The sequence below is a fragment of the Micrasema longulum genome, unplaced genomic scaffold, assembly GCF_059751315.1.
Source record: "Micrasema longulum isolate JH-2025_06_02 unplaced genomic scaffold, ASM5975131v1 h1tg002105l, whole genome shotgun sequence".
Classification (NCBI taxonomy): Eukaryota; Metazoa; Arthropoda; class Insecta; order Trichoptera; family Brachycentridae; genus Micrasema; species Micrasema longulum.
In genome coordinates this window covers 19,316-44,818 of record NW_028279271.1, presented here as the reverse complement: position 1 = coordinate 44,818, position 25,503 = coordinate 19,316, and the positions used below count along the sequence as shown (strand labels likewise).

At 30.7% G+C, this 25,503-nt stretch overlaps 2 protein-coding genes and 1 long non-coding RNA gene across 4 annotated transcripts; 1 reads left to right on the top strand and 2 right to left on the bottom strand.

The window, feature by feature from the left end:
• Positions 1 to 583, bottom strand: LOC148273015 (uncharacterized). Its single transcript, XR_015824713.1, has 2 exons — positions 483 to 583; positions 1 to 157 (listed from the first exon to the last, which is right to left on the bottom strand). It is a non-coding gene; the product is annotated as an uncharacterized LOC148273015 (long non-coding RNA).
• Positions 584 to 4,757: 4,174 nt separating this feature from the next.
• On the bottom strand, positions 4,758 to 7,086 carry RpL37A (ribosomal protein L37A). Its single transcript, XM_088239271.1, has 3 exons — positions 7,046 to 7,086; positions 6,728 to 6,856; positions 4,758 to 4,958 (listed from the first exon to the last, which is right to left on the bottom strand). Exons 1-3 carry the CDS (start codon positions 7,046 to 7,048, stop codon positions 4,821 to 4,823), a joined length of 270 nt encoding a protein of 89 aa, XP_088095397.1. The 5' UTR covers positions 7,049 to 7,086; the 3' UTR covers positions 4,758 to 4,820.
• Positions 7,087 to 8,559: 1,473 nt separating this feature from the next.
• On the top strand, positions 8,560 to 22,028 carry muc (dihydrolipoamide S-acetyltransferase muc). Of its 2 annotated transcripts, XM_088239259.1 has the most exons (9): positions 8,613 to 8,884; positions 9,453 to 9,628; positions 10,841 to 11,026; positions 14,393 to 14,569; positions 15,103 to 15,132; positions 17,826 to 18,204; positions 18,911 to 19,110; positions 19,901 to 20,003; positions 20,551 to 22,028. In XM_088239259.1, the coding sequence occupies exons 1-9, from the start codon at positions 8,766 to 8,768 to the stop codon at positions 20,678 to 20,680; spliced, it is 1,500 nt and encodes a 499-aa protein (XP_088095385.1). In that variant the 5' UTR covers positions 8,613 to 8,765; the 3' UTR covers positions 20,681 to 22,028. The 2 variants fall into 2 exon arrangements, with proteins under 2 accessions (XP_088095386.1, XP_088095385.1); XM_088239260.1 differs by lacking the exon at positions 15,103 to 15,132 and having other exon boundaries at positions 8,560 to 8,884.
• The last annotated feature ends 3,475 nt before the right edge of the window (positions 22,029 to 25,503 follow it).

Genomic DNA, 25,503 nt, shown 5'->3' with positions numbered 1-25,503 from the left:
TTTATTTATTTTGTAAAACTGAAAATACATGTTTGTTTATTTTTTTATTCACAATATACTTATGTTACATTTATTGAGACATAAATCCCACCTCCATGGAAACTAAGTCCCGTGTTGAGCTGGTTTGTTTGTCCATTACATCTCCGAAACGGCAAGCCTGAAATTTAGACATGTCATTTTAGATGCGATTTCAAGGTTAAGGTTGCTATTTTCGAGTAAAATGTTAATCGACCTCTACTCAATAAAAACTCAAACTTAATATGGATGCCTAGTGCAGTCCTGACATACTGCCCATAATCAACTGTCATTATCAACAGTAAACATACTTTAATTCACAAATTTATCTCCTAAATTGAGAAAAAATAGTATCTGAAGTAAATATGTTTGATATAAGCAAAGTTTTTAAGCAACATAATACACGTGTCGGGATGATAAATGTCAAAAATCAATGTAATCATGGGAAAATATTCGGAATCAATTACCTGTGAAAACTGACTCCTTTAACACCTTGGACGCTCCTACTGCTGCAACCAAACATACTGCAATTCACCATCAAACAAAGGCGGCCTCCGTGGTGTAGTGGTCAAGACGCTTGACTCACGCACGGAAGGTTCCGGGTTCGATTCCCGGTGAGAACACAAAAATTAAAATGTGATTTTTCTCCAGCCTGGTTGTTCTGTAATGTAATTCACCACTGTAATTGGGCCTCCTGGCCTGTTGTGGTGCAAAAAAAAAAAGTCAAAACAGCTATTTTTAAAAACATTTTCTCCCCAAATCAATCACCAGTAGTAGATAATACACAAAGTGGTGTGTAGGAAGTACATACTTACTCCTTTGCTACCCGATGGAGCTCCCTGAAATCTTTAGTGTAAAATAACTAAAATAAAATGAATATGCCCACCAGTTTCAGAACATGAGTGTTCCGGACGTGCAAATATATAAATTACTGTCCAAATGTAAATGAATTATTAAATGTAGATAGGTACCCCAGTATATGTTGGCAGGCTCCCAATAAAGTCAAATGGTTCACTTTTGAGCATGGCCTCACCGATACTGGGGGCAATATAGCCAGAGAATAACTTCATTTATTTTATATTCTATCATGTTTTGTAAGGCCCTAAAAGGAACCATTGAATTATGTTTGATATGTTGCGCGTGTCGCAGCTATCAGTGAAATGACCCGTACAATCGGGGCGGTTGGGGGTAAAGCAGCCGACGCAGCGATATGGCTAGCCCCACGGAGCTCAACGCGCACCGCTTTGTAAGGCGTGTAATATTGTTTAATAAATCAGTTGAATTCCTAACTCTGAACCGTGAACAAGTGTTTTTCTCAGTTTCTCCGCCGTGTTTTCCCTCTCTCAGCTCCGCCCTGCCAGCTGACTGCCTTTGCCTCTCTACACCACTTGGACCGGGTGGAAAGTCCTTTTCAGGGTTATTGAGGTTGTCTTGTAGTCGGCGCAGTTGTGCCCCTACCTTCTGACGTTGTCATTGACTCTGTTTGGAAAGGTGGCTACCCGTTTACGCCGGGAAGTCTGACGGCACCAGACGCGGGTGACAAACCAACGTAATCGTGGTAACGCGTACGTTACAATGACTGTTTTGTCAAGGCGTTAAAAATAAGGGTTAATTATACTGGCATAGTAACCCCTCGACAGCTAAGCAGTTTTCAAGAATCTACTCAGAAATGCCAATATTTTATCGAATACGTTGTTTTCCAAACACACTACTGTTTTAAAAATTGATAACACTGAAAAATTTTCCGTTGCATAAACTGATAGTTAACGTCCAATGGAGTGAGTAAGATAGACAATGCTTGCCGAAATAACCATCACATTGTTGTACAGCGGTTGAAAACCCTTTCTTATTTATAAATAAAAACAAACCTTTTAAAATGTGGTCTAGCATAGCGAGGGGCATTGTTTTAATTGTTATTATTGAAATTACATAATTATCTTTGTTTTTCTGTTGATTGCGGGGCAAAGTGCCTTGTTATGTTTTATCAAACCTACTATTTCCATTAATGCTTACTCAACGAAAATGTACTAAAATATATCTTTAAAATGGTTGTAACAGAGAAGTAAAATTTTTTGCAAAATGAATATGGAAGTCTAGGCATTTACAGGGCTTGTAACCTGTTTAACAGATACTTCAAGAAGGATATGTTGAAAATCAGAAAAATCGGCATGCACCTTTAATATGAATGAATGTGGAGGAAGCAGAGACCGATTGATATGGCGTTTTAATTATCTCTGCCTACTCCCACGCAGAACCAGCGTGATAATTTGTAGAATAATTACTTCATACCTAATAAACAGCTAACACATGTTCTTTTTCTGTTGCTGAAACCGTTATAAAATAAATAAACTAATTATTTTTTAACACTTTACTTTCAAACGTTCTAATTGACAATCATTAGGTTCCATCTTAGATTATTTATATGTACATATAATGCTCTTTACATTTTTTTTCAGGGTTTTGACAGGGTTTTCCGGTGAAATACTTAGACAAGTTACAGTATTGTGCGAATTAATGGAATAAAATTCCTTGTAATCATAAAATATTTTTAATTTAATAGTCCCCCTTTTGCTTTTATAACAGCCTGAACACGTTTTGGCATGGAATCAATTAAACTTCGGCAATTTTCTTTTGTCATCTCGAAACCAAATCTGAATAACAGCTTCTACCATCTTTATCTTGGTGATGCAGTCTAATTTTTGTATCATAGATTTACAAATCACCCACAAATTTTCTATAGGGTTAAGAGGTCAGGTGAATTTTCAGGCCAGTCTAAAAGAGTTATCTTTTTATCATCGAAATACTTAAGCATAAACTTCAATACGTGACAAGGAGCTGAGTCCCGTTGAAATACAGCCCCACCATTAGGAAAACATTTACTCAATTCTGTACTCAAGTGCTGCTCCAATAGAGCTTTATACTTTAGGCTATTCATCATTCCCTCTATTGGTATCAAAGATCCGGTCACTATATACGAAAAGCAGCCCCAAAACCTCTCCTTCGCAGGATATTTCACTGTTTGGTCAATGTGAGCCACAGTAAGTTTTACATCCCCTTATTTTCTAACAAATTTTGATTGCGACATCCCTGCACGAGAAAGTGGGTCTCATCTGAAAACAGCACCTTCCTCCAGTTTTCTACAGTCCATTTGGATTATTTTCTAGCCCAAATGAGCCTCTGCTTTATCATACGTGACATCAGAATTTGTTTCTTCTGTGGTCGAATTGCTTTTCTGTCAGATTCAATGAGTCTTCTTCGTACTGTTGAGTCATGTATCATCACCCCAGTGGTTGCCAAATCTCGTTGAAATTCGTAACTTGTTTTTCTGGGGTTTAACTTACTATTTCTGATTAAAGATGTTTCGTCTCGGACATTCGTTTTCCGGTTTCTTTCTCTTTGCTTCAACTGACCCTGTTTCTCTTTTCTGCTTAATAATCTTGCTGACTGCTTTCTGACTCACAAAACATTAATTTGCAATCTCCTTCTGAGTCATTGATGTATGTTCACTTAAGGTTATGAACTTTTCCCTTTTCCTCGGCTTGATATCCATGATTTTTAAACCAACTCAAAAACATTGTTCAATATGCAAGCAATTTATAAAGTAAGTCCTGAGAAAATGTAAAAAAAAAAACAACGGATAGTACACCAAGTTCCCAAAGGATTAATGAACAGTAAATCAATTTTTGGCGTTAAACAATTGTCAAATTGACATATCGACACTAGAAATGCTATTTACTTTAAGCGTCATCGCAGTTTTTAATAACGACCAAACTAATTACATACGAGACTTGTAAAACATTTTCAATAAATAGGCAAATACACATTAAAATATGATTTCCCCGTCTATAGACGGTGTTCTGAATGGAGATAATATAATTTACGAGATGTAATTTTTTTAAATGGCTCTCCTGTAAAGTTTGCATAATGTCGCTTAAAGTACAGCCTTTCCAGCGTCGATATGAGTGTTGATATATGTAAAAAATGAGAAAAATTACTCTTATTCCGTTAATTTGCACAACACTGTATTATATTATTTTAAAGGTAATTTGTTCAATTAGCACTTGTTCATAACTAAAATACATCAGAATTATTGTAATCACTGGATCGGGTTTAATAGCAGGCACGGCAGTGTTTTTTTTTTATCAGTGTGAATTTTAACATTTTTTTTTTTCTATTTATTGCTTATTCCCTGGTATTATATCCAATCTAGGTAGTTAAATAAGACAAGGTGCATTCTAATAAAATAATTAAAATCAGTTAATAACACATTAATGACTTATTTAGCCACCTTTAAAAAATATGTATAAATACTATAGTTTGCATTTTAAAACACCTACTTGTAATAATAGTAATTTTGCAGTCTGCGAAAAATGTCATTTTTCCTCTTTTGAGACTGTCTATACTTTAGTTTATCCCTTTTTATGGTAAATTATGCCGATGAGTCAGGAAACTTTGGGAAGTATAACGTAAATAATGCACTTTTTTTATTTATATATCTGTACCTTAGAAGATAAAACACAGGAGTCGTATATATACAATTTTTTTTTTTAATGTGCACTGATGGACGAGTGCAACAAACAGCTCCTAATTATGACCTATATTAAGGACAACAATATATCGTTGTTTAGCAGTCTAAAGGTTAAATTTATTTTTTATATTTCAATTTTTTATATTTCAATTTTATATATTCTTTTATATTATTTTATTTATATATCTTCAACTAACTTAATGAGTAAAAGTAATTTTGAAGTGTGTGGAGATATTTTATTGTATTAAGTTAAAACAAAATGTGTAGTTTGTGGTGTTTACTGTTCTCGCAACCTCCGGACAGCGGATCGCACGGAGCTGGCGGCCACAGTGGCATATACCCACGCTCCCCCTGCCACTACACGCTTGCAGCGCCTGCACGACCAGATGCCAACGCATGCGCGTTTCATCGCTTCCTATAATTAAAAATGAAACAACTTAATACAGCAATTAGGCAGTTAAAGTAGAGTCCCCTCCACACCTCTAACAAAGCTATGACTGATGGCAACTTAAATAGATAGAACACCACTAAATGGAATAAAAATTAATTAAATAACATTATATTATGTATTAATAACTAAACAAAACTTGTTTATTTTTCAGTTTAGATTTAGCTTAGAAAAGGGGATACAAGACAGGTATAAATTGGGATTTACGTCTGGTATTCCAAACCCTCTCGCGGCCGTATTTTCTCATGTATTTACATAAAAAATACACCAGTCTGTTTTTGGGTTGGCTGGAAGATATTGTTAGTAATAAGCCCACAAAAGTGTACTTATTCTTGTACTAGGAATTTTTAAATAAATATTTTTTGTCAAATTTCCAAAATAATAATTGTTGTTGGGGAGTATTTTCTGATGCCTAACTCATTTAACTAAAAATCTGTCATGAAATACTAGCATTAACCCCCAGAAATATACATAATATATAATACTAAACTCGTTATCTTATCTTGGGCATTGATTGTCTTATAAAAAAACCATATGGCTAACCTGAGAAAACAAACAGTAATAGAACATTCTTTTCTTCTTTTTTAGTGGCTTTTTTCACCGCACTACTAGCCTGTCAGATGATAATAGATGCATCATTTTGCCGTAATACGGCTCGAAATATTATACTCTTTAAGATCTATCTTTTGATATTTAAGATTTATTTATAAGGATTCCTAGCCAATTAGCATCTTGGGAGTAACTATAGAATAGTTGTGATTCAAGTTCCATAAAACATTTTGAAGGTGATTATCGCAGTTTGAGATGAATCGTTTTGCCATCAGATGGGCATACTGGGTGTTCTGAATATCATATTACAAATAACAAATGGGTGCAAAATGAATATTACTGTTAATTTAGTATTTATGAACAGATTTTATTTTGGATTCAGATGTTATACAGCAAAACCACTGTCACAGAAAAATATTCAAACTATCGATTTGTTTTTTTAAACTGCTTCACAGCAAGGAAGTTTAGTGGTTTAAAAAATAAAAAATAAGTATCGTATTATCATCGCCACGATTTCTTAAAGTTTTGTAATTACTCCGCCCGTGACATCACGAGTTGCCATCAGTGAGTTTAGTTGCAAATGGCAATTTAAATATTCAACGCCGTAGCTGTCAAAATACACCAAATATTGATTTTTTAAAAAGAATACCCCGGGACCAGAAATTTATCACAACACAACAACGCTACTGATTACAGTAGCGTTGTATCAATTATGATTGGTTATTGTTCACGAGACATTTAAGAGAAACTTCGCATACAATGCTCTAATTTGAACCGCATGAAAGAAAACACATATAATCCAATTTCCCTTAGCACTGAACTTCCTCGTAGAATAGCTTTATCAGATGATTATGTTCAAATATTTTGGTTTGTCAGTGAATCGATTTATGTAAATTGTAATCAGGTATGTTGCTCTTTAAATAATAAAATAAGCTGCACTGCTTTCTGAACACTACAAAATACAAAGGTGAGTGGCACTGTTTTCACATTCAACATTAATATAATCTTAATCTTCCCCATGACAGCTCAAGAATCTTGCATAATTTAATTAACATATTATTAGCAATTGATGAAACTACTGACAGCTAAAAAAACATTTAAACGGCAGAGGATCCTGAAATGCAGAATATAAAATAAAAAAAACTTTAAAAGCGGGATTGTATTTTTTTTAGGGTTATGTCAAATACCTTTCCACAGAAGGAGCAGGTATATTTGGCGTGTTGGGTTATTTCCATCTTCTTAACCATTTTACGGAGGGAGGCACCGTATCTGGTGCCATATTTTCCGGTGATTCCTACCTTCTTGGTACGTTTAGCCTGTAAAACAACAATACAAGCAATGTAAACTTCATCAGTTGAAGAACTTTATATTAAGTACCAAAATCACAAAATCCGCGAAAACGAGCCACTGAATCTAGTCTAAGGATGTTTAAAAGCGTACATAACGCGAATTAAAAAGCAGAATTAGGCACGATTGCGAAGATTTTTACGAAAAACGATCCTCACCATTTTGACAGGCGCTGGCAAAAGAAGTTCGTCAGAAAAAGGAAGCTAGCGCCATAGATTTTAGTGATTTTTATAATTTTTTAGACCAAAGAGAATTTGATCATAGACAACTCTTAAATACCATTTACACATTGAAAATATAACATTGTTCTGTCCCAGGACTCTTTATTGTCCATGTGTTAACAACAATTTGAAGAACAGAACTTTGTTCCGAGACATTGCCACTGAGATAGACGAGCAGGCTATCTCCGCGGAACACTGCACGCGGCATCCAGTCATTGTCCTCGTGCAAATGCGCAAAGATCTGACCTTATGACAATAGCATTGCTCGACGTGCACGTGTCACAAACGGCGGCAGAAAAAAATATTTGTATTATTTAGGTATAATTCAATGCATCTTGGAATAAAATAAATAGTATTTTTCGAGAATTCGCTTGTAATAAACGCCGTCGTGTATTCATTTTCACAGCGTTCACGTGTGAATTGCGGTTGAAGTTTTGTATTGTCCAAGTGTTCTGTCTTGCGTGGTCAAGGCTGTTCATGGAGCTGGGATAAGACAATATTGTCCCATATTTTGTATTGTCTACGTGTAAGTGATACTTTACTATGATTTCATAAAAAAAATAATGGTTTATTTTTATTGGTTACCAAGAATAGTTATGAGGTTACTATTATTACTACTACCATCACGCCATTTCCCCATAGGGGTAGGCAGAGAGAACGGACCACCATACATGTCTATCCTGGCATATATTCCTATTAGCTTCTTTCACATTCAAACATTTTGTCATACATGGCCTTCGGTTCTGTCTGTTTTTGACATGACCAGACTTAAGATTTTGGTTTATCTGATTATGATCCGTCTTCCTTGGTCGTCCTCGTCTCACATTACCATTCATTTTCACCATATATACCCGTTTTACCATTTTTTCGTCGTCCATTTGTTTTACATGACCAAACTATGTTTCTTAGAGAGATCCTTTTTAATCTTATCAATTATACATGATTCAGATTTACATTCTCGCTTGATTTCACAATTCGGTATTTATTAAGAATCTGAATAATATATACCTTCTGGTATGAGCTTTACTATTATGTTTAAATAAACGTAATAAAAGATTATGTTGATGTAGTCGGGATTAAACCCAAAACATTTTTTTTTTATTTTTCAACTAAAATTTAAGTATGTGGTTTAAAAAAATATCTTACTTGACTAATAAAATATTAAAATAAAAAAATGTACATGTTAAGTATCAACAAAATAAAATACAACCCATTTGAATAAAAACAAACAAATTCAATTATGAAAGAGAAAAAAGGTTAGTTTTATAGTTGACACGCAAAATTGTTATTTTGTGCTTAAACTTCTATTAAATTATATATCAACAACTTTGTGTCAAATATTATACTAAGTTATTCATACAGAAGGAAACAAAAAGTAAAATAATTTACCTAATTTTTAAACTTGTCAAGATTCGATCGACTCATCGCTCTCATTTACTGAACGCACTTCTGACTTAGAACGTGACGTTGTGGCAAGTTGTCAGCAAAGATTTTTAGACTTGTCAGTTTAATAGTTCTCAATCTAAAAGATCTTGTTCTGTGCAATTTGGTGTTACGCGACCTCAAGACGTGTGGAAGGTCGATCGGGGGTATTTTGATTCGAATTAGGGTCGTTTGGTAGTTTATTTTATTACTTATTAAAATTAGTTTATAAGAGATGCTTCGAACGATCGCTGTGCGAAACGAGGTGCTGCGGAGTGGACTGAAAAGGGCTATTAGAGGAAATGTAATAAGATGCTTAAACACAGAATGTATGCGGCGGGCTAACACTCACAGGTGTGATAATTTTAATTTAACATTATGGAAACTCATTTTTGACATAGCAGCTTGTCAAAGTCGACTTATGCTCACAATTTTTAATACTTACAAAAGCTCACCGAGGCTTACTTTACCAATTTAGGAAAATTGTAAAATTGCATAACAGTTTGGCTGTCAATTATTTTCAATTTCGTTCTTTTTATTTACCATTTACATAATTTGGTTAACATCGTCGAGGTTTGATGTGAATATTATTATCTCAATAGTACTGATGTATTTTTCGAGGGGAATAATACTCGTTAATAAATACTCGTTAATAAATACACTGGTATATTTCCTATTGTAATTGTGACGACCTATGTATTTATTGAATATTATTTTGTCAATTTAATTGACCTTGTGAAAAAGTGGCTTAATATTTTCCGTACTCAGTTATATCATTTTATCCTTCGCTTGCCAATCCTTTGAGATTGAAAATAAGAATATTTTTTTTATTTTTTAAATTGCATATTTGTTTACATGATGTCAGTTGCCTATTTGTTCAGCGCCGTTACCGAAGTCAAAGTTGGATTGATATTTTTTTCAGAGATGTGTCGCTATTACAAAAGAAGAGTCAGTGGTGTATTTGGAATGGAATTCAGTTCCGTCACTATGCAGACCTTCCTCCTAATTCTAAAGTCTTTCTTCCCGCTCTATCACCCACCATGGAGCATGGAACCATTATCAGCTGGGAAAAAAAGGAAGGGGACCAATTAAATGATGGTAAGAAACCATTACCTTGGTAACGTGAACAACTTTACTGATACGCATATTATTTGTAAATTGAATTAATGTGAAAAAGAAATGTAATTTTAAAAATACGTAGTCGGTTGTGTTTAAATTCAACAGATAAATAGTCTTTGTTTATTTTGTTTTTAAAATAAGTGTTCAGATGTATCTGTATTTTTAATAAAATTCACTATAACTGCATCACCACAAAGTGTCTGGCACTGTGCCAAACATTAAGTTGATTTTGTTGAAAAATAAATATTGCATTAGTCTATTTATAGAATTATTTTGTCTACATTTCTCGAAGAAAAAAACGTTTAAATCTTGATTATTTGTAATTAAGTATTAAATAATGCGGAAAATAAATCTAAAATTGTCAATGTGGAATAACACGTTGCTATACACAAGTACACAACGTAAACATGTCGGTAAAGGTTAAACAGAATATGGATATATTTACCACAAACATTCTTTGCAGTTTCTGATAAGAATCCAACTTGACGATATATTATTAACGCATCAAGAACGAAATACTTTACTTAATTTTAAAAAATACAATTTATATCGTATGAATTTTTTTTTCTGTGTTAGTCAAAATTGTGATAACATAAGATAGTCATAATATCGAGTAAATGAAAAAAATTTTTTTGGCAATTTTTTAGTAAATTTTTAGTCAATTCAGCTTATAAATAAGTTCTGTACTTTTGATCTACTCCGTATATCTTTACATATCTATATAAGTTATTAAAAAGAAAAATTATTAAAAAGCCATGAGTAGTTGATTGAAGATTGAATTCAAACCCCACCAATTGTTGGAAATCATTATCATACTTTTCTGTATAAGCCGAAATATTATCGCGAAAGAAACATTTTGATACAAGATGAAAATAATTTACTATTTATATTTTAACAAGAGATATAGAACTTTTTAAAAAATGAATACGAAAGTCTAGTCTCTTACACAGGGCTTGTCATTCGCTGGTGTAAAACAGTGTGTTACTTTCACCATTCTGCCTATTTCTTCAATTCTTCCATTTGTTGTAAAAGTATGTGGATTTTTTAAAATGATAAATCCAGTACTTGTTTACAAAGATTTGGACAAACTAAAATATTTTTCATAATTAACTGTTTCTCTAAAAAAAATTGCCTTTATCTCCAGCGTTTGTATCTTATTTATTTAGCGAAAGATACTATTTTCAATTTCAGGGGACCTTTTATGTGAAATTGAGACTGACAAAGCTACCATGGGCTTTGAGACACCATCAGAAGGGTATTTGGCCAAAATCTTGATACCTGCCGGTACAAAGGGAGTGCCTATTGGAAAGTTGATGTGCATCATTGTTGAGGATCAAGCTAATGTTGCGGCATTCAAAGACTATGTTGATGATGGCGGTTAGTAATTTACATTTTCTTGAAGAGACTAATATAAATTTATTTTTTGTATTTATGTGATATGTGTTTTATATCGTTATGATATTTTATTTAAAACAATAATTATTTTAAGTTTTGGTTCAAGGTGGTTTATTTATTTATATTCTTCCATTTTTTAAATGTCCTCTAAGTATGAGGCAGTGCGAGCGGTGAGTTTTTAGATTGGTAAGCTATGAAAAAATTTTATATTTGATAAATAATCCATAACAAATGGTACTAGTGACTAATAGTTTCAGTTAAAATATTTTCTAATGTAGCACAAATATTTGATCAACAAAAAAATGCCTTAAAAAACATAGTTGCAAAAAACTAGAACCTGTAAGGACTTGAACCCCAGCCCTAGTTGACAGAAAGCAAAGACTCATCCGCACGGCTATTTCATATTCTAACCAGACTGTCAAAAAAGTAATTTATAAAACTGTATAATTCATTAGCGTACCGGCGCATCTTTGTTTAAGTCTGACTATTATAACTTGTCTTGAAATAAAACACTATTTCATAGAGAATAAGATAAAAACTAAATTATTTAAAAGTATTCATTACCGAGTACTAAACAAAACATAAATTACATTTTTAGTATCATTGTTTCATCGATTTTTATATCACACTAATATACACGAAACGACATAAGTTATACATTTTATAATTCTTAATGTATATTTATTCTTAACCCTATACACAAGTAACGTTTTTATCATAACTTAAACATAATTTTTAAAGTTTAAATGGATACTGAAGAAAATAACCTATAATTCAACTGTCATCAGTCAGCACAAAAACATTTTATAAATCATGTATATTTTATTTTTGTTTATTAAATCTTTGTTTTTTAAAACCCACTAAAGGATTTATACTGATACGCTAATATTATAGATTAAAATATCAATTCATTATATTATTTATTTTACTACAAATTCACTTAAAAACAAATTTCACAAAACCACCGAAACTTATCAAGTATTATTGTAACTTCCGTGTTAAGACATACAAAATATATTCATCATCTCTTTCTGACACATAACGAGTCCGTATAATGCTACCTCCCTTGGACCATCTTAAGTCAAATAGATTTATTTTGAAGAATAATAGCCCTTATGAAAAAGTGTTAAAAGCCTAATTTGCATTAAGGAAAGCTGCAAGATTTTACAGTAATCGCAAATGTAATTTTTCAAACATGTCTCTCTTGTAATCCAGTAGTAATAATTTCGGCCGACAGGGGCAACTGGTTCGCTGTATGGAATATGATGTTAATTTGCTAACCCGAGAAATGCAATGTTTTTTTTTTGTGATGTGTTTTTTCCTAATAGTTTTTAATTTTTTTCAAATTAATATATTTTATAAATAATGTTACATTTTTTTTTCTATACAAATCTACTTTTATACATCTAGTAAATGTTATAACTGTAACTCTCCAAAAAAGATACTAACTCTTGTGCTTGGAGAGTGACTTAAACTGTTATAGTTGTTTATTTATTAGAATTTATATAATTTTTAATAAACGAGTACATTAGAAAAAAAACTCATAGGATATATAAAAAAAAACAGAAAATAATAACACATTCATACTAATTAAAATTGAATACAGTTTTTACACTTGTTCAAAAAATTTCTTTAAATTTACTTTGAATTTATTTATGATATATTAGATTTGATAGTTTTTAGTTCATTGGGGAGATTATTGTAATTTTTGACACATTTGAAGACAAAGCTATTTTGACCATGACTTGTGTAGAATTTAGGGATTTTAATAAATAATAAATAGTTTTAAATGAATAATATTATAATATTATAAATAATTACAATTAATATTATAAATAATATTCAAATCCCTAAATTCTACACAAGTCATGGTCAAAATAGCTTTGTCTTCAAAGGTGTCAAAAATTACAATAATCTCCCCAATGAACTAAAAACTATCAAATCTAATATATCAATAAATAAATTCAAAGTATATTTTGGTATCTGAGTGACTTATTCATCTCAAATTCTTTTATTTTTTCTTCTTTACGAATTTGTCTAATGGAGAATTTCCATATTGAATGTTGAGGGTTTCTTTAAAATTACTTTCATAGTGAATCTTTGTACTATTTTAAAAGGGTTTAATATATTGGCATATCCACCACCCAACAATACCATATTGTAATAAGCTAATTTCAAATTATTGATTTTTTAAATATTCCTTAATTTAATAAATATGTATATACATTTTCTTTTTTCTATTACTGTAACATAAAAAATTACTTTTGATGTTAAAAAAATATGGTAAGTTGCAAATAATCGATTATAAGGAGAATTCGCCCCTGGTATGAGGACATGTAATTTGAGGGTGTAATAAACTAATAATAATAATAATACTTAAGGTGAGGAAAGTCCATTCTAATTTCATATGCAGAGAATAACCCGAAGGTGAAGACAATAGAATGTACTTTCCTCACCTTAAGGTTTGTCTCTGCATAAGTCAGTATTTTTACTATAAAAATATGTACTAGCAGGAATATTTAAACATTGGCATTTCTTCAATTAATCTATTTATAGACTTTTCTCATTATACACATTGCACCTCCGATAAAAAAAAAAACTAAAAAAAATATGATTTTTTTGTGGAATATACATAATGAATTATAAAAAAAAACTCCCATATGCTAAAAAACAGGCATGATTCTAGCTTTACGATTTATTAACTGTCTTTATGATACACATACTTTATCTCTTATTTGAATGTGACCATTCTCAAACAGTCATATTTTAACTATATTCTTCGAGATAGAATCGAGATTTTCTTCAAAAAATGTAATAGCATTTTTTAAGACAAATCTACTTCAGTAAATCTCCGTTTATCCAAACTCCAGTCATCCGGATTGCCAAATATCCGGATTGTTATTAGGAAATAAAAAGAGAGGAAAAAACCTCACTACTATTAAACGAGTTTCCTCATTAAAGCAATTAACTTTGTTAGACATGTTTGAGTAAGTTTTTAATGTAATTAAAATTCGCTGTATTATCATAGAGTAAATTTTGCGCTTTCTTTCAAAACATTGCCTTATTTAATGATTAATCCAATTATCTGGATTTCTGGATATCCAGGTAATGTCTGGCACTCATTAATCCGGATAATTGGAGTTTGACTATATATATGACACATCGGTATTGCTTGAAAGATTCTACAGAAAACCATAAACTTAATAAAGGAAATATGGTGTAAAGTTTTAAGACAACATGTTATTTTTGTTTTTTAGCTCTCCTGGAAATTCTGTGTTTTTCACTCTATTTTATCGGATGTGCGATATATTGTTAATTTTATGATATTAAGATTTTGTTGGTTTTCAGCTCAAGGCCCCGGTTCTGCCGCCCCTCCCGCTGCCTCTTCCGCTCCCACGCCACCCGCCCCTGCCGCCGCCCCCGCCGCCCCTGCCATGGCCCCCTCGGCACCTCCCACTACCTCCAGGCTCATGGTCAGCCCCATGGCTAGGAAATTAGCAGAGGCACAAAATCTCAGATTGCAAGGTTAAGATTTAAAATTCATATATATAGATTAAATCTTTTATTTGTTAAGTGTGCAAATTTCATAAAATAATTAGATATAGTATCAAGTTTTAAGCAGTTCATTTCGCTACATCAATGCAACATTAGGATATCTTGAAACGTGTAGTTAGAAATGATGGCTTTTTGTTATTAAATATAGTAAAATTACAATGCTATTTATCATTGTTCTCTAATTGTACCTATGTACTATGATTTTTTCATGGTTTACGCAACATAAAGTAGTTAAATTCTGTTTTAAGAGTACGCTTAGAATTAAAATTTTCAATATATCCTGCTGTTGAATTTGACACATTGATTTTAAAAAATTAAATACACTTTAAATTAAAAGTTATCCTCCATTTTTAATTTTGTTGTTGCTTGTTAACATTTAGTCTAGTTTTGATAAACATGCTTATACATTTTCGCCGCATATTATTCTAAATTACCAATTGTTTTTTATTAAATTTAATGAAGTGATTAAATATTATTATTAATATTAAATGAAATATTTGCAGCCCGGTTGGCAAGAGAAGGAATTACAATGGGTGAGTGAAATCACCTTAATGTTTTGAATTATATGGCAAGTTACAAAGCTCTGCAATAATGACTCGGGAAATATTTATGCTCGGTAATTTAGCATTCGTTTAACATCTTCAAGCATAGATCTTGATCCATATAAATCTGTGTTATTTGTACCTTGCATGATGCTTGTAACTTGCTAAATTCCAGCATAAGTGATTCCTTGCCATTGATTTTCTTATTTATTTGATAAGCAATCTACAAAAAGTTTTCTATAAAAAATGTACTTTTTGGTAGTTTTTGTAATATTCTGCCGATTTGTCTTTTTTTTTCTATATTAAATTATTTGTTAATGAATAAGTATACACATGTAATGTTTTTATTTTATTAATGTGGTATGTTAAATTCCTCTAAATTAATTCAATATTCTGTATACCTTTACATGACTTCAAAATCTTCTAATTAAATTTGTTTTTACTAACATAAGTAATTGAATATATCAAATATGTGGTAAACGCTCTATTGCTCGGGGAGTTTTTGGATGATTGTTAATATCTTGATAGTTACAATATTTGAGTTTGTCCAAATGTTTGTAGACAAAAGACAAGACCTGTAAATGCCTAGACTTCCATATTCCCTTATTTAAGGTATTCTCCATCCCTGTTGTAATTTGTTAATCTTAATGACTCCCGAGGGGGTGAAATCCAGTCTTTTGTCTACAAACATTTGGACAAACTCAAATATTGTAATGAAACCAACTGGTCCAAGAAAAAGTTTAAAAATTGTAAAATTGTTTTCAGGCGTTGCCTAGTATGTGAAATAATTCAGTCAGATGAATCTCTTCACAACAATAAAGGTTTCAGCTCTTTAACTTCACTAAAATCAACAAATGGAAGAATTGAAGAAATATGGATGTTCAAACATAGGCAAAATGGTGAATGTTACACAGTGTGTAAAGTGGCCACTTAAACCAGCCAATGACAGGTCATAAGCCCTGTAAATGCCTAGACTTCCATATTCCCTTATTTAAGGTATTCTCCATACCTGTTGTAATTGGTTAATCTTGATAATTAATTAATTACAAGAAATGAATTATTTAATAATGTCAACTGTTTTCGATTTATTATGTATTTATTAATGATTTATTATGATAATGATTCTTTTAAAGTAATTCATGTGTAATCTGTCTTTGTTTATTTAAAAATAAATCTGAGGTATAAATTATCCTTGAAAATTGAAATTTATTATTTACAATAATAAAGATATCATCTTTTAATAATAAAGAAATTCATGGTGTAGCCGAAATACTGTAATAAAAATGAGGATGTTTGTGTTGAATGATGTTAGCAGGCGCTACTCAGGGGCGACTTTGTGACATGACGAAATTATTTTATAAAAAATTTATGGCGTAGCCGAGATAGGAAGTTTTGTGGTATTTTGAAATTGAACAGTGTAGGTAGCCGCCTAGTTACAATATTATTTTTGTATTTGTAAAATTCCTATTTTAATATTTTTATGTATTTATCGATATTTGTTTTTTCTTTATTTTTAATCGCTATCTTGTTTTTTAGATTATGTTTGTAACACTCAATAATATCTTTTTTTAAAGTATTCAATATTATTTTTCTTAATATTTTTATTGTATAGTATATTAATATTTCTTCTAATTTACTTTGCTATTTTTCTTGCAATAAATACAAATGCATATCTCTCATATGTATTTTTCTGTAATAGAAAATCTTTTAAAATAATACACATCCAATATCAACTGTCAGTTGATTAGATTTCCAATCTTCTTTTTTTTATGGTTAAAACTCAAGGAAAATCAAAAACAATAAAATTTTTACTGTCATGTACTGGAGTGCCTACGTATCTAAGTTGACCCGGAAATGCCTGAAAATGTTTTTCAATTTTAATATCTTTTCATGGTGCATTTGGTTTTCACAGCATTTATATGCTGATCTTAAGGCGGAGTAGAACAGACATGAGAAAATATGACTACATTTGCACTTTTAAACGCACACAGTTTCATGTCCACATTCGCACTTTTAAACACACCCACTTTCACTAAGCTAAATAACAATAAATTGTTATTTCAAACTCTGAACGATTAAGATTTATCCTGATAATATCAACCGTGTTCAGGTCAAAGGCATTAACCCACAATTCTGGAAAAAGCTATTCCATTATAAATTCAAATCCCTTCGTTAGAATGTGTGTAAGACCTACGCAATTGGTTTAAAACACATTTGAAATAGTGAAACTGATTTTTCCAGAATTGTAGTTTAATGTCTTTGGCCTAAACAGTGTCTATATATGTACTTATACCTTCTAAATTTAATTTTTGTTCTCGATTTTCATGGCTTTTTAAATTTAAGTACATATTTCTTTATAATTATTATTATTTTCAACTTACTCAATTTATTACAAAAAATTCATGTATTTAAAAAAGCATAATATCGCTTTTGTTCTAATAACAGCTCATAATTTATTCCACAGTCCACAGCTCATAATTTATTGTTTATATTTTTTTTTACTATGTAAGATGAAAACATTTGGTTTGAATTACATCAATTTCATTTGTTTTATTAATAATTATTTGATTATATACAGCAGCAATAAAAAATAACCATTATGCTAATGTTTTGGTGGTAGTCACACCAAGTAAAAAAATAATGTTTTAAAAAGCGATATATTTACACCGTCTTTGTTTTTTTAGGTCCTGGTAGTGGAATTTATGGTTCGATTATCAGCAGTGATCTGGGAGGGGCAGTACAAGCCGGCAGCACTACAGGGGCTCCAATGGCAGCTCCACCACCTCCACCTCCCGGGGCCCGTTACCAGGACATTCCACTCTCCAACATGAGAACCGTGATTGCTAAGCGCCTGCTGCAGTCCAAGACAAGCATCCCCCATTACCAACTCTCCGTCGACATTAATGTTGATAAAATTGCCAAACTGCGGGCGCAGTTCAACAAACAGCTAGAGAAGGAAGGAGTGAAGTTATCGATGAACGACTTCATTGTAAAGGCAACAGCTCTTGCGTGCAAGAAAGTTCCTGCTGCTAACTCTGCTTGGATGGAATCATTCATAAGACAGTGAGATACAATGATTATTTTTTTACATGTATCAATTTGTAAAATATTTATATAAATATATTTGGGCACCTATTTATTTAACATTCATATTATTTGCTACACGGTCAATTTTACAAATAATTGCCTCTTTTTCATGAATTGAAAGACACTTTCCCTTGTTAGTAGACATGTTTATAATTTAAATGTTAGGTTTTATGTGATCTGACATCACTCCCTCGTAATGTTTACTATGCATTGACCATAGAACATGAAAAAAAAACAATATTATAAAAATCCCTGAGACAAGGATGCCATTCATAAACCACAAAAGAAGTTATAAATTATTCTAATGAAGTGCCGAGCCGGTACTTACTGAGTTCACTTGGATTTTTTCCTTCGTTTCCTGGTTTGGAATGTCCGAGAAGAAGCTTGTTATAAAAGTAAATAAATGTATGGTGAAAACCATAAAAAAAACAATGTCAACTAATCTTTCCTCATTATATCCGAGATCTCACTATTTCCATGATCGTTATAACCGAGTTCGGCTGTGATGATAATTTTTTTCCCTTTTAATTTAGTTTTTTGATCACTCATTGAAAATAAAATTTCTTTATGTAATCCATGTTTTTATAAGGACTGAGGAAAAAACAGCAATATATTATTTTATTAGGGAAATTATGGCGATAATATAACTAGACAATCTTTCTAAAATACAATTAATTTTCAGGTTCGACACAGTGGATATTTCTATTGCAGTTTCAACAGACAAAGGTCTCATAACTCCAATTGTTTTTGGTGCTGAATCTCGAGGTTTGTCAGACATATCCAAGACAGTAAAGAGTTTGGCTCTGAAGGCCCGAGATGGAAAACTACAGCCTGCTGAGTTCCAAGGTGGCACCATTAGTATTTCCAACCTTGGAATGTTTGGTAAGTGAAACATACTCTTTGGATTCTGGAATCTAACATTGAAAATTGCTGTTGATGTGTTAAATATGTTTTGTCCATTTTTCTGTCATTTTTGCTTATCTGTATGCATGTAAAAATATCACTTTACTGAGTTATCTATATATTATAGATATATTTTTTTCATTGTGTTATAATGAAGTCTATTTAATCTCGCCTATGAGGTCAACTAGTTATTTTACTGATCTTTTGTATTATTAATAAATTCTTTATATTCAGGTAAAAATTATAAAAAAGTGGATTCATACGTAATAAATACAAGATTATTATTTTAACTGTTTAATAAATAAAAAAATGTGAAGTATTTAAAAAATAGTTAATGGTTTTTTTTATATCTTACATCTTCTTTCTTTATTCACAATTATATATATATATATTTTAAATTCTACTAAAACAAAGAAAACTGTGGTTTTTGGCACTAAAAAAAGTTTATTTTGAGTGTAAGATGAACATGATGCACAAATTTTTGAATATAACATTAATTCATTAAAAATAAAAGGTACGCCTAAAGTAAAATTTGATGTTATGCGCCATTATATGCCATAACCAGACTTTTCGTTGTACTTCAAAAAACTGTAAATAATATGTCAAATTAGTTTTAAGTAAAAATGATTTGAGGAATAAACAATTTGAAATATTTTGAATTGAGTAAATTAGCGATTAATATTTCTATGCAGTTTAGAGCAACATGTTTTTATTTTATTGCATTACGGAATAAACGGTTCAATTTACTAAAATCTTAACTAATTTGTAGGTGTGACGTCATTCAATGCTATTATTAACCCACCACAATCGTGCATTCTCGCTGTAGGATCGACACAGCAAAGAATAGTACCTGACAAAGAATCTGAGAAAGGGTAAGAAATTATTCTAAATTTTCACTACCAACGAAATACAATTACTTTTGGAATTGATTCTATGACCACAATTTAAAACTTCTATCTCCTACAAGATGCATGCACCACCTAGGTGATTGATTTGTTGATTTTTATCTTAACATAATATTGTAAACATGAGATTGCACATAAATCTATTTTATTTCTATTGAGAGATTTTTTTTCTACTGAAATAAATTATAATTAAACTGCATAAAGGCAGATGCACACTATGTACTTTGATTTATTTTTTTAACTTCTTGTACTTAATATATATTTATCCATTGTGACCGGCCAATGACGGGTTATAGAAATTTCTTCCAACCAGCCAATAAAATATAAGTGGTATTTATATATTTAAGTCTCAAAACGCATTTGTGAGAAAATAAAATAATATAACAAAATAGATACAAAAATTGAAATAGCAATATTAGCATATAAATTGATTTGAATCAATACCTGTCTTCAATTGAAAAGGGAAAAATAAAGTAGTCCACAAAGTATTTGATTAAATTACTCTCAATTTCAGGTGGAAACAGAGTGACTTCATCTCTGTCACCCTGAGTTGCGATCATCGTGTAGTGGATGGTGCAGTCGGAGCCCAGTGGCTTATAGCCTTCAGGAATAATATGGAGGATCCTTCCAATATGCTCCTCTAAATACTGACCCCTTTATAAATCAAGATACTGAACATGATAATTCAGAAAAGAGAATCTAAATTACGAAGTGAAGGTCTTACAATTTAATTGAGATCTTTATTTAATTCACATTACACAATACATTATTCTCATGTCAAATAAAAAATGATTTCTGTGTTCTTTAAAAAAAAAAACAGCTATGCAAGTAAACATCGACGCACTGTACAAAGTACAAGGTGATATCAAAATAGAATTTATTTTAATGACCTCGATAGCTTTTAAAGTTATTTTGAGAGATCTTTATTCTTGTGATGAATTTTACCCTCCAATCTCAGTTAGCGCCGGTTTCGATTTGTGTTTCTTTATTTCTTAAGGAATTATCATTTTCAGTATCTAAAGACAATTTGTTTCTATGTTATAATATTGTATGTTAAAAAGATTAATAAGAATTGAAGTTCGCCATCTGAGATTTGGTCTGCCATTAGATTGCATAATATTACAAAATGTATTTTTGAATATTTGTCAGGGGGTTCACTGTGATGTCCAATAACTTCTAATAATTAGTACCGTTTGGTGAAATCAGAAAACATTTTGCAAGAAGAAGACTGTATCTCTCTTTATGTACAATAGGCATTTTCAAAAAATTGAATCCACAGTTATTTATTTAGTTTTACTAATATTTTATCACTCTTGCGAAAGAGTTATTTAAAAAATGATCATATTTGGTGTACATATTATATATCAAATAAAATAATATATCGGCTGTTACATAATATAATCCAAAAATTTTAAAAATCTCATTTTATGTTAAGTACTACCATTTGAGGAAAATAAATATTTATTAGGTATTTATTAAGTTTGAAATATATTTTTTTAGCACAATAGCTCGTCATTATACTAGCTCAACATGTACATAATTAAGTTATCCACAATCCTAATAATATATTTATTTTTCCTTGAAGCGTAGGGTAAAAAGAACATTATTGTCTGATACATGTTGCGCTATTTATGTAAGTGTGAATTACAGGATCCTTCTCATGCATATTTATGCCAAGACTTAGATACATAATAAGCTGCACAATAACTTAATATAAACCCCTTCATGTTTCATAAATTCAATTTATATAGTCTTTTATTGATTGATTACATATGATTAAATTGTATTTTTGGGGCCTTAAGTTAAATTGAAATATTTAATTTGATGTGGATTATATTAAATTCTTGAATAGTTACTCAAAACGTGATAAAATTGAAGAAGCATTATTCTTGTCCACGAAATATTTTTGTGTCAATTATTGTATAATTTTTAGCCGTTATGCACTTGAGTATGCTTGTAAATTTGTATGATTAACAGAATTATGAAATTTTACGATGATTTTTTATTTAAAATAACCTACAAAATCACATCCACTTGTCCGCTGTAAGTATTGTTTCATTCTTTATAATCCCCATTACATTTTATGCAATTCTTAAGGGAAACTTGATTAAGAGTTTATTTTATTTTAATATAATTTCATGAAATTCTTAGAACATCAACATGTTTAGCTTAGTGAAAATGAATAAACGGTTCATTGTTTTTTTAAAATTATATCTGAGGTATAGATTTTGCAGTGCAGATGATATGCTCATAAACATTTTATGTGAATGTGACACTTTATATCACAAAAGAAGCTCCATCTTCGTGGAACCGCTTTGGAGGATATGAGAGCGCTGGCTATATAGTCTGATACAAAGTCCTGGGCTTGGAGGAATAGACTTAGCAATAAATATAAGACCACTCGCCAGTAACCTGGCTCTTTAACCCTTTTAGTCCCGGTGTTCATTCAAATATACACGAAGGTTAAGGTTTATTTACTCCCTTACATACCGAAATCAAAAAGGGGTGAGTTTTTTTTTGGTTAATTAAAGACAGAAAAGTTCATTTTTTTGTTTTACAGATCTGGATAGTTTGTTTTGCAGTGAATTCCTGTCATCCTTTTAAATTATATTTAAGACATGTTTTTAATATGTTTCACTAAAATTAAACTAGTTTGTTTGAAGAAACATATATTGTAAGATAATAGCACATGTTTCATGAATTTTGTTGATTAATTATCAACTCATTGTTCATTCAAAGTGAATGTTCATGTTTTTTTAACGTATTAAAGATAAAAATTTAAAATACCGTTAATATTCAAATAATTCCTTTAGTACAAACGATATACAATATATTTTTTATATCTACAGGTATAAATTCAGGTATGAAAGGTTAGAGGGCGAGAATCAACTTACGGGGACACGTCATGGTAAATATACACGAGTCTCCACCATCATTAAGAATAAAAAGTCCAAAAACTCCAGACACCTAATCTAATTGAACAAAAAGTTACTTAGCTTAAATCCAAACCTTAACATATATTAACAAAGCGGATAATCTATCCTAATAATGATTCCTTACTCTATAAACCAACTAATTATACTGATGTAATTGTAGACAAAGAACTAAAACTAGAAAAAAAAAAATATAGTAAACATGGACACAATAACATGACATTTATCAGAAGATCTAATAATTATTTATTCACAAATCATTCTATTTACGTTTATTGAGACGCAAGTTCATAATGTACATATGTTTATTTTCGCGAAGTCTACATCACAAGAGTAGGTATTTTTACATGAATATTGTGTCCTCTGGATAGGTAAGTCTCTCAGATAATGTGCATTATTACTCTGAGGTAAGTCTCCATCTAACATGGCTCAGCCCGTTTTATGATACAGATTTTTATATAAATAATTGTAAGTATGTACCCACGTAGTCAATGTTTTGAAAGTGTTTACGTATTTATATTACAATATTACCTACTTATTTTGTCTGAAATGGTTTTGCCCATATCGTGTCATACTCATAAAAATTTGATAACAATGATAAAAAAAATGTGTATTTTTTAAATATCTACAAACATTATTTTTATAATAATCAAACCAAGACCCAGAAAGAACTATGACAACCACTGACATATAATAAATAATTATAATATGCGATTATTCATGTACATAAGAATTAGGTTACGATTTAACTCGTTAATAATAATATTAATAAGTTAATAATATATAACTAATTATCTACGTATTTCATAAATTGGATTGTATTTACAAATGAAACAATATATCTGTTTTAATTTTCAGATTTGTAGTGCAATCCAAGCATTTTTCATCACACACGACCGCATATTTCTGCGTAACATAACGTCTGATCACAATGAAAGTTTGTGAGAGAATGAAGGCAGGGCAGACAATTATCCACGAATCGAAATGCCATTTTATTGACACTTGTAACGTGTCTATTTAATTATTCGTCATTGATGACACCGTAAATTATTTTTATTGTTTTATCATAGGAAAAACAAACAATGAGGAACTTCAGCCCTACGGGAAATTGGGTACAAAAAATGTTTTCTTGCGCGTGGTTAAAATTAGAGCATTAAATTGTACGGCAAAGTTTGAATAGAAAATGTATGAAAAAAATAATAAAAAATATTTAAATAAAAACGCACTACTTTGATTGACATCACTGGTTCATATGAACCAACCAATGATGTGAAATCGGTGAAGGATGTTTTGTTGGCTTACTGTAAATAAACCAATGGGAAGAACTAACAGAGAACAACCTCTGACATCACACACAGAGTTATTTCAGAAATACAAAACTTTAAAAAATCATAGCTCTAATAATACAATATGTAATTTTTTTTTTTTTTAATTTTGTTTTAGTTTAATAGTCTATGAACAAATGTTTATTTTTTTAAAAGACACTGAACTTCCTCATTGCCTGCTCCAGGACTCGAACTGTGGCGCGTGGTCCATCTGATTGGCAGTCAAGTGCAGTTTTCAGTGAACTAAGCAGAAATAGTATTGAAAAAAATAATTACCGAATTAATAATAAAACTTCAACATCCTCAGTTACTTAGATAAACATGCAGAAAGGGATTTCTATAGGTAAGCAATGTGAGCGTAGGAATAATTTTTATTTCTAATGTTTTATTCATAGCTGTGAAGTAACTGGTTAATTTCAATACCGGTAATGAATAATTATTTTGTATCTTTTAATCATTTATATTTCCTATATAGGTACTTATCTAACGAAAGTCCATCAGTATAAATAAATCGTAAGATAACCGTTTTTTTAGAAAAGTCTTATTAATCTTATTAGTCAGAATGCAAACCTCTGTAACCAGTGTTATTTTTTAAAGATTTTTTTTTCTTTTTTGGACGAATTTTTTCCTCGAAAAGTCGAAAGAATTGTAGTATCCAATAATAGTTATGGATTTATTTATATTATAAGCGATCGTAAAATTCTCCGTAAGAATTTTATAGAAATTAGATTTTTTTTAAAGATACCAAAAGATTTAAAAAACTTTCAAAGATCAGAAAAAAAAAATCCAATTTTTTTTTTGTTATTTCAATTACGGATCACATTACGGATATTGTTTATTTAGTCATATTTTACAGTTTTAAAAGTACAAATAATATAAACACTGTTGTATTATATCACTTTACGCCTTGATGATCTGCAATAGGTTAAACATTTTGTATAAACGAATGTAGGTAATTGGAAACATGGATTATATTACAAAAAAATCATTTTCTTAACATCAAACCTTAAAACGAAGTAGTAATTTGGCCGTTCAAAAAATCAACCTTATTAAACATCAAGAACGGGTAGGAACTATCATTACCTACTATTTTTTAAATCTCATAAATATTGTGTAGTTTTGATCTGTGACAATAAACAAAATAAAGCGAATACAATACAATTTTTAAAAACTTGAATCAAATTTGAAATATTTCATGATAAATATTAT

What these genes read in the sequence shown, in the direction of transcription:
- RpL37A (XM_088239271.1), bottom strand. An exon ending in CCTGCTCCTTCTGTGGAAAG is followed by an intron (nt 4,959 to 6,727) that starts GTATTTGACATA and finishes TTTTAATTATAG; the next exon opens with GAAGCGATGAAACGCGCATG.
- muc (XM_088239259.1), top strand. Translation starts at nt 8,766, where the DNA reads ATGCTTCGAACGATCGCTGTGCGAAACGAGGTGCTGCGGAGTGGACTG. An exon ending in AGGGGACCAATTAAATGATG is followed by an intron (nt 9,629 to 10,840) that starts GTAAGAAACCAT and finishes TTTCAATTTCAG; the next exon opens with GGGACCTTTTATGTGAAATT. An exon ending in AGACTATGTTGATGATGGCG is followed by an intron (nt 11,027 to 14,392) that starts GTTAGTAATTTA and finishes GTTGGTTTTCAG; the next exon opens with CTCAAGGCCCCGGTTCTGCC.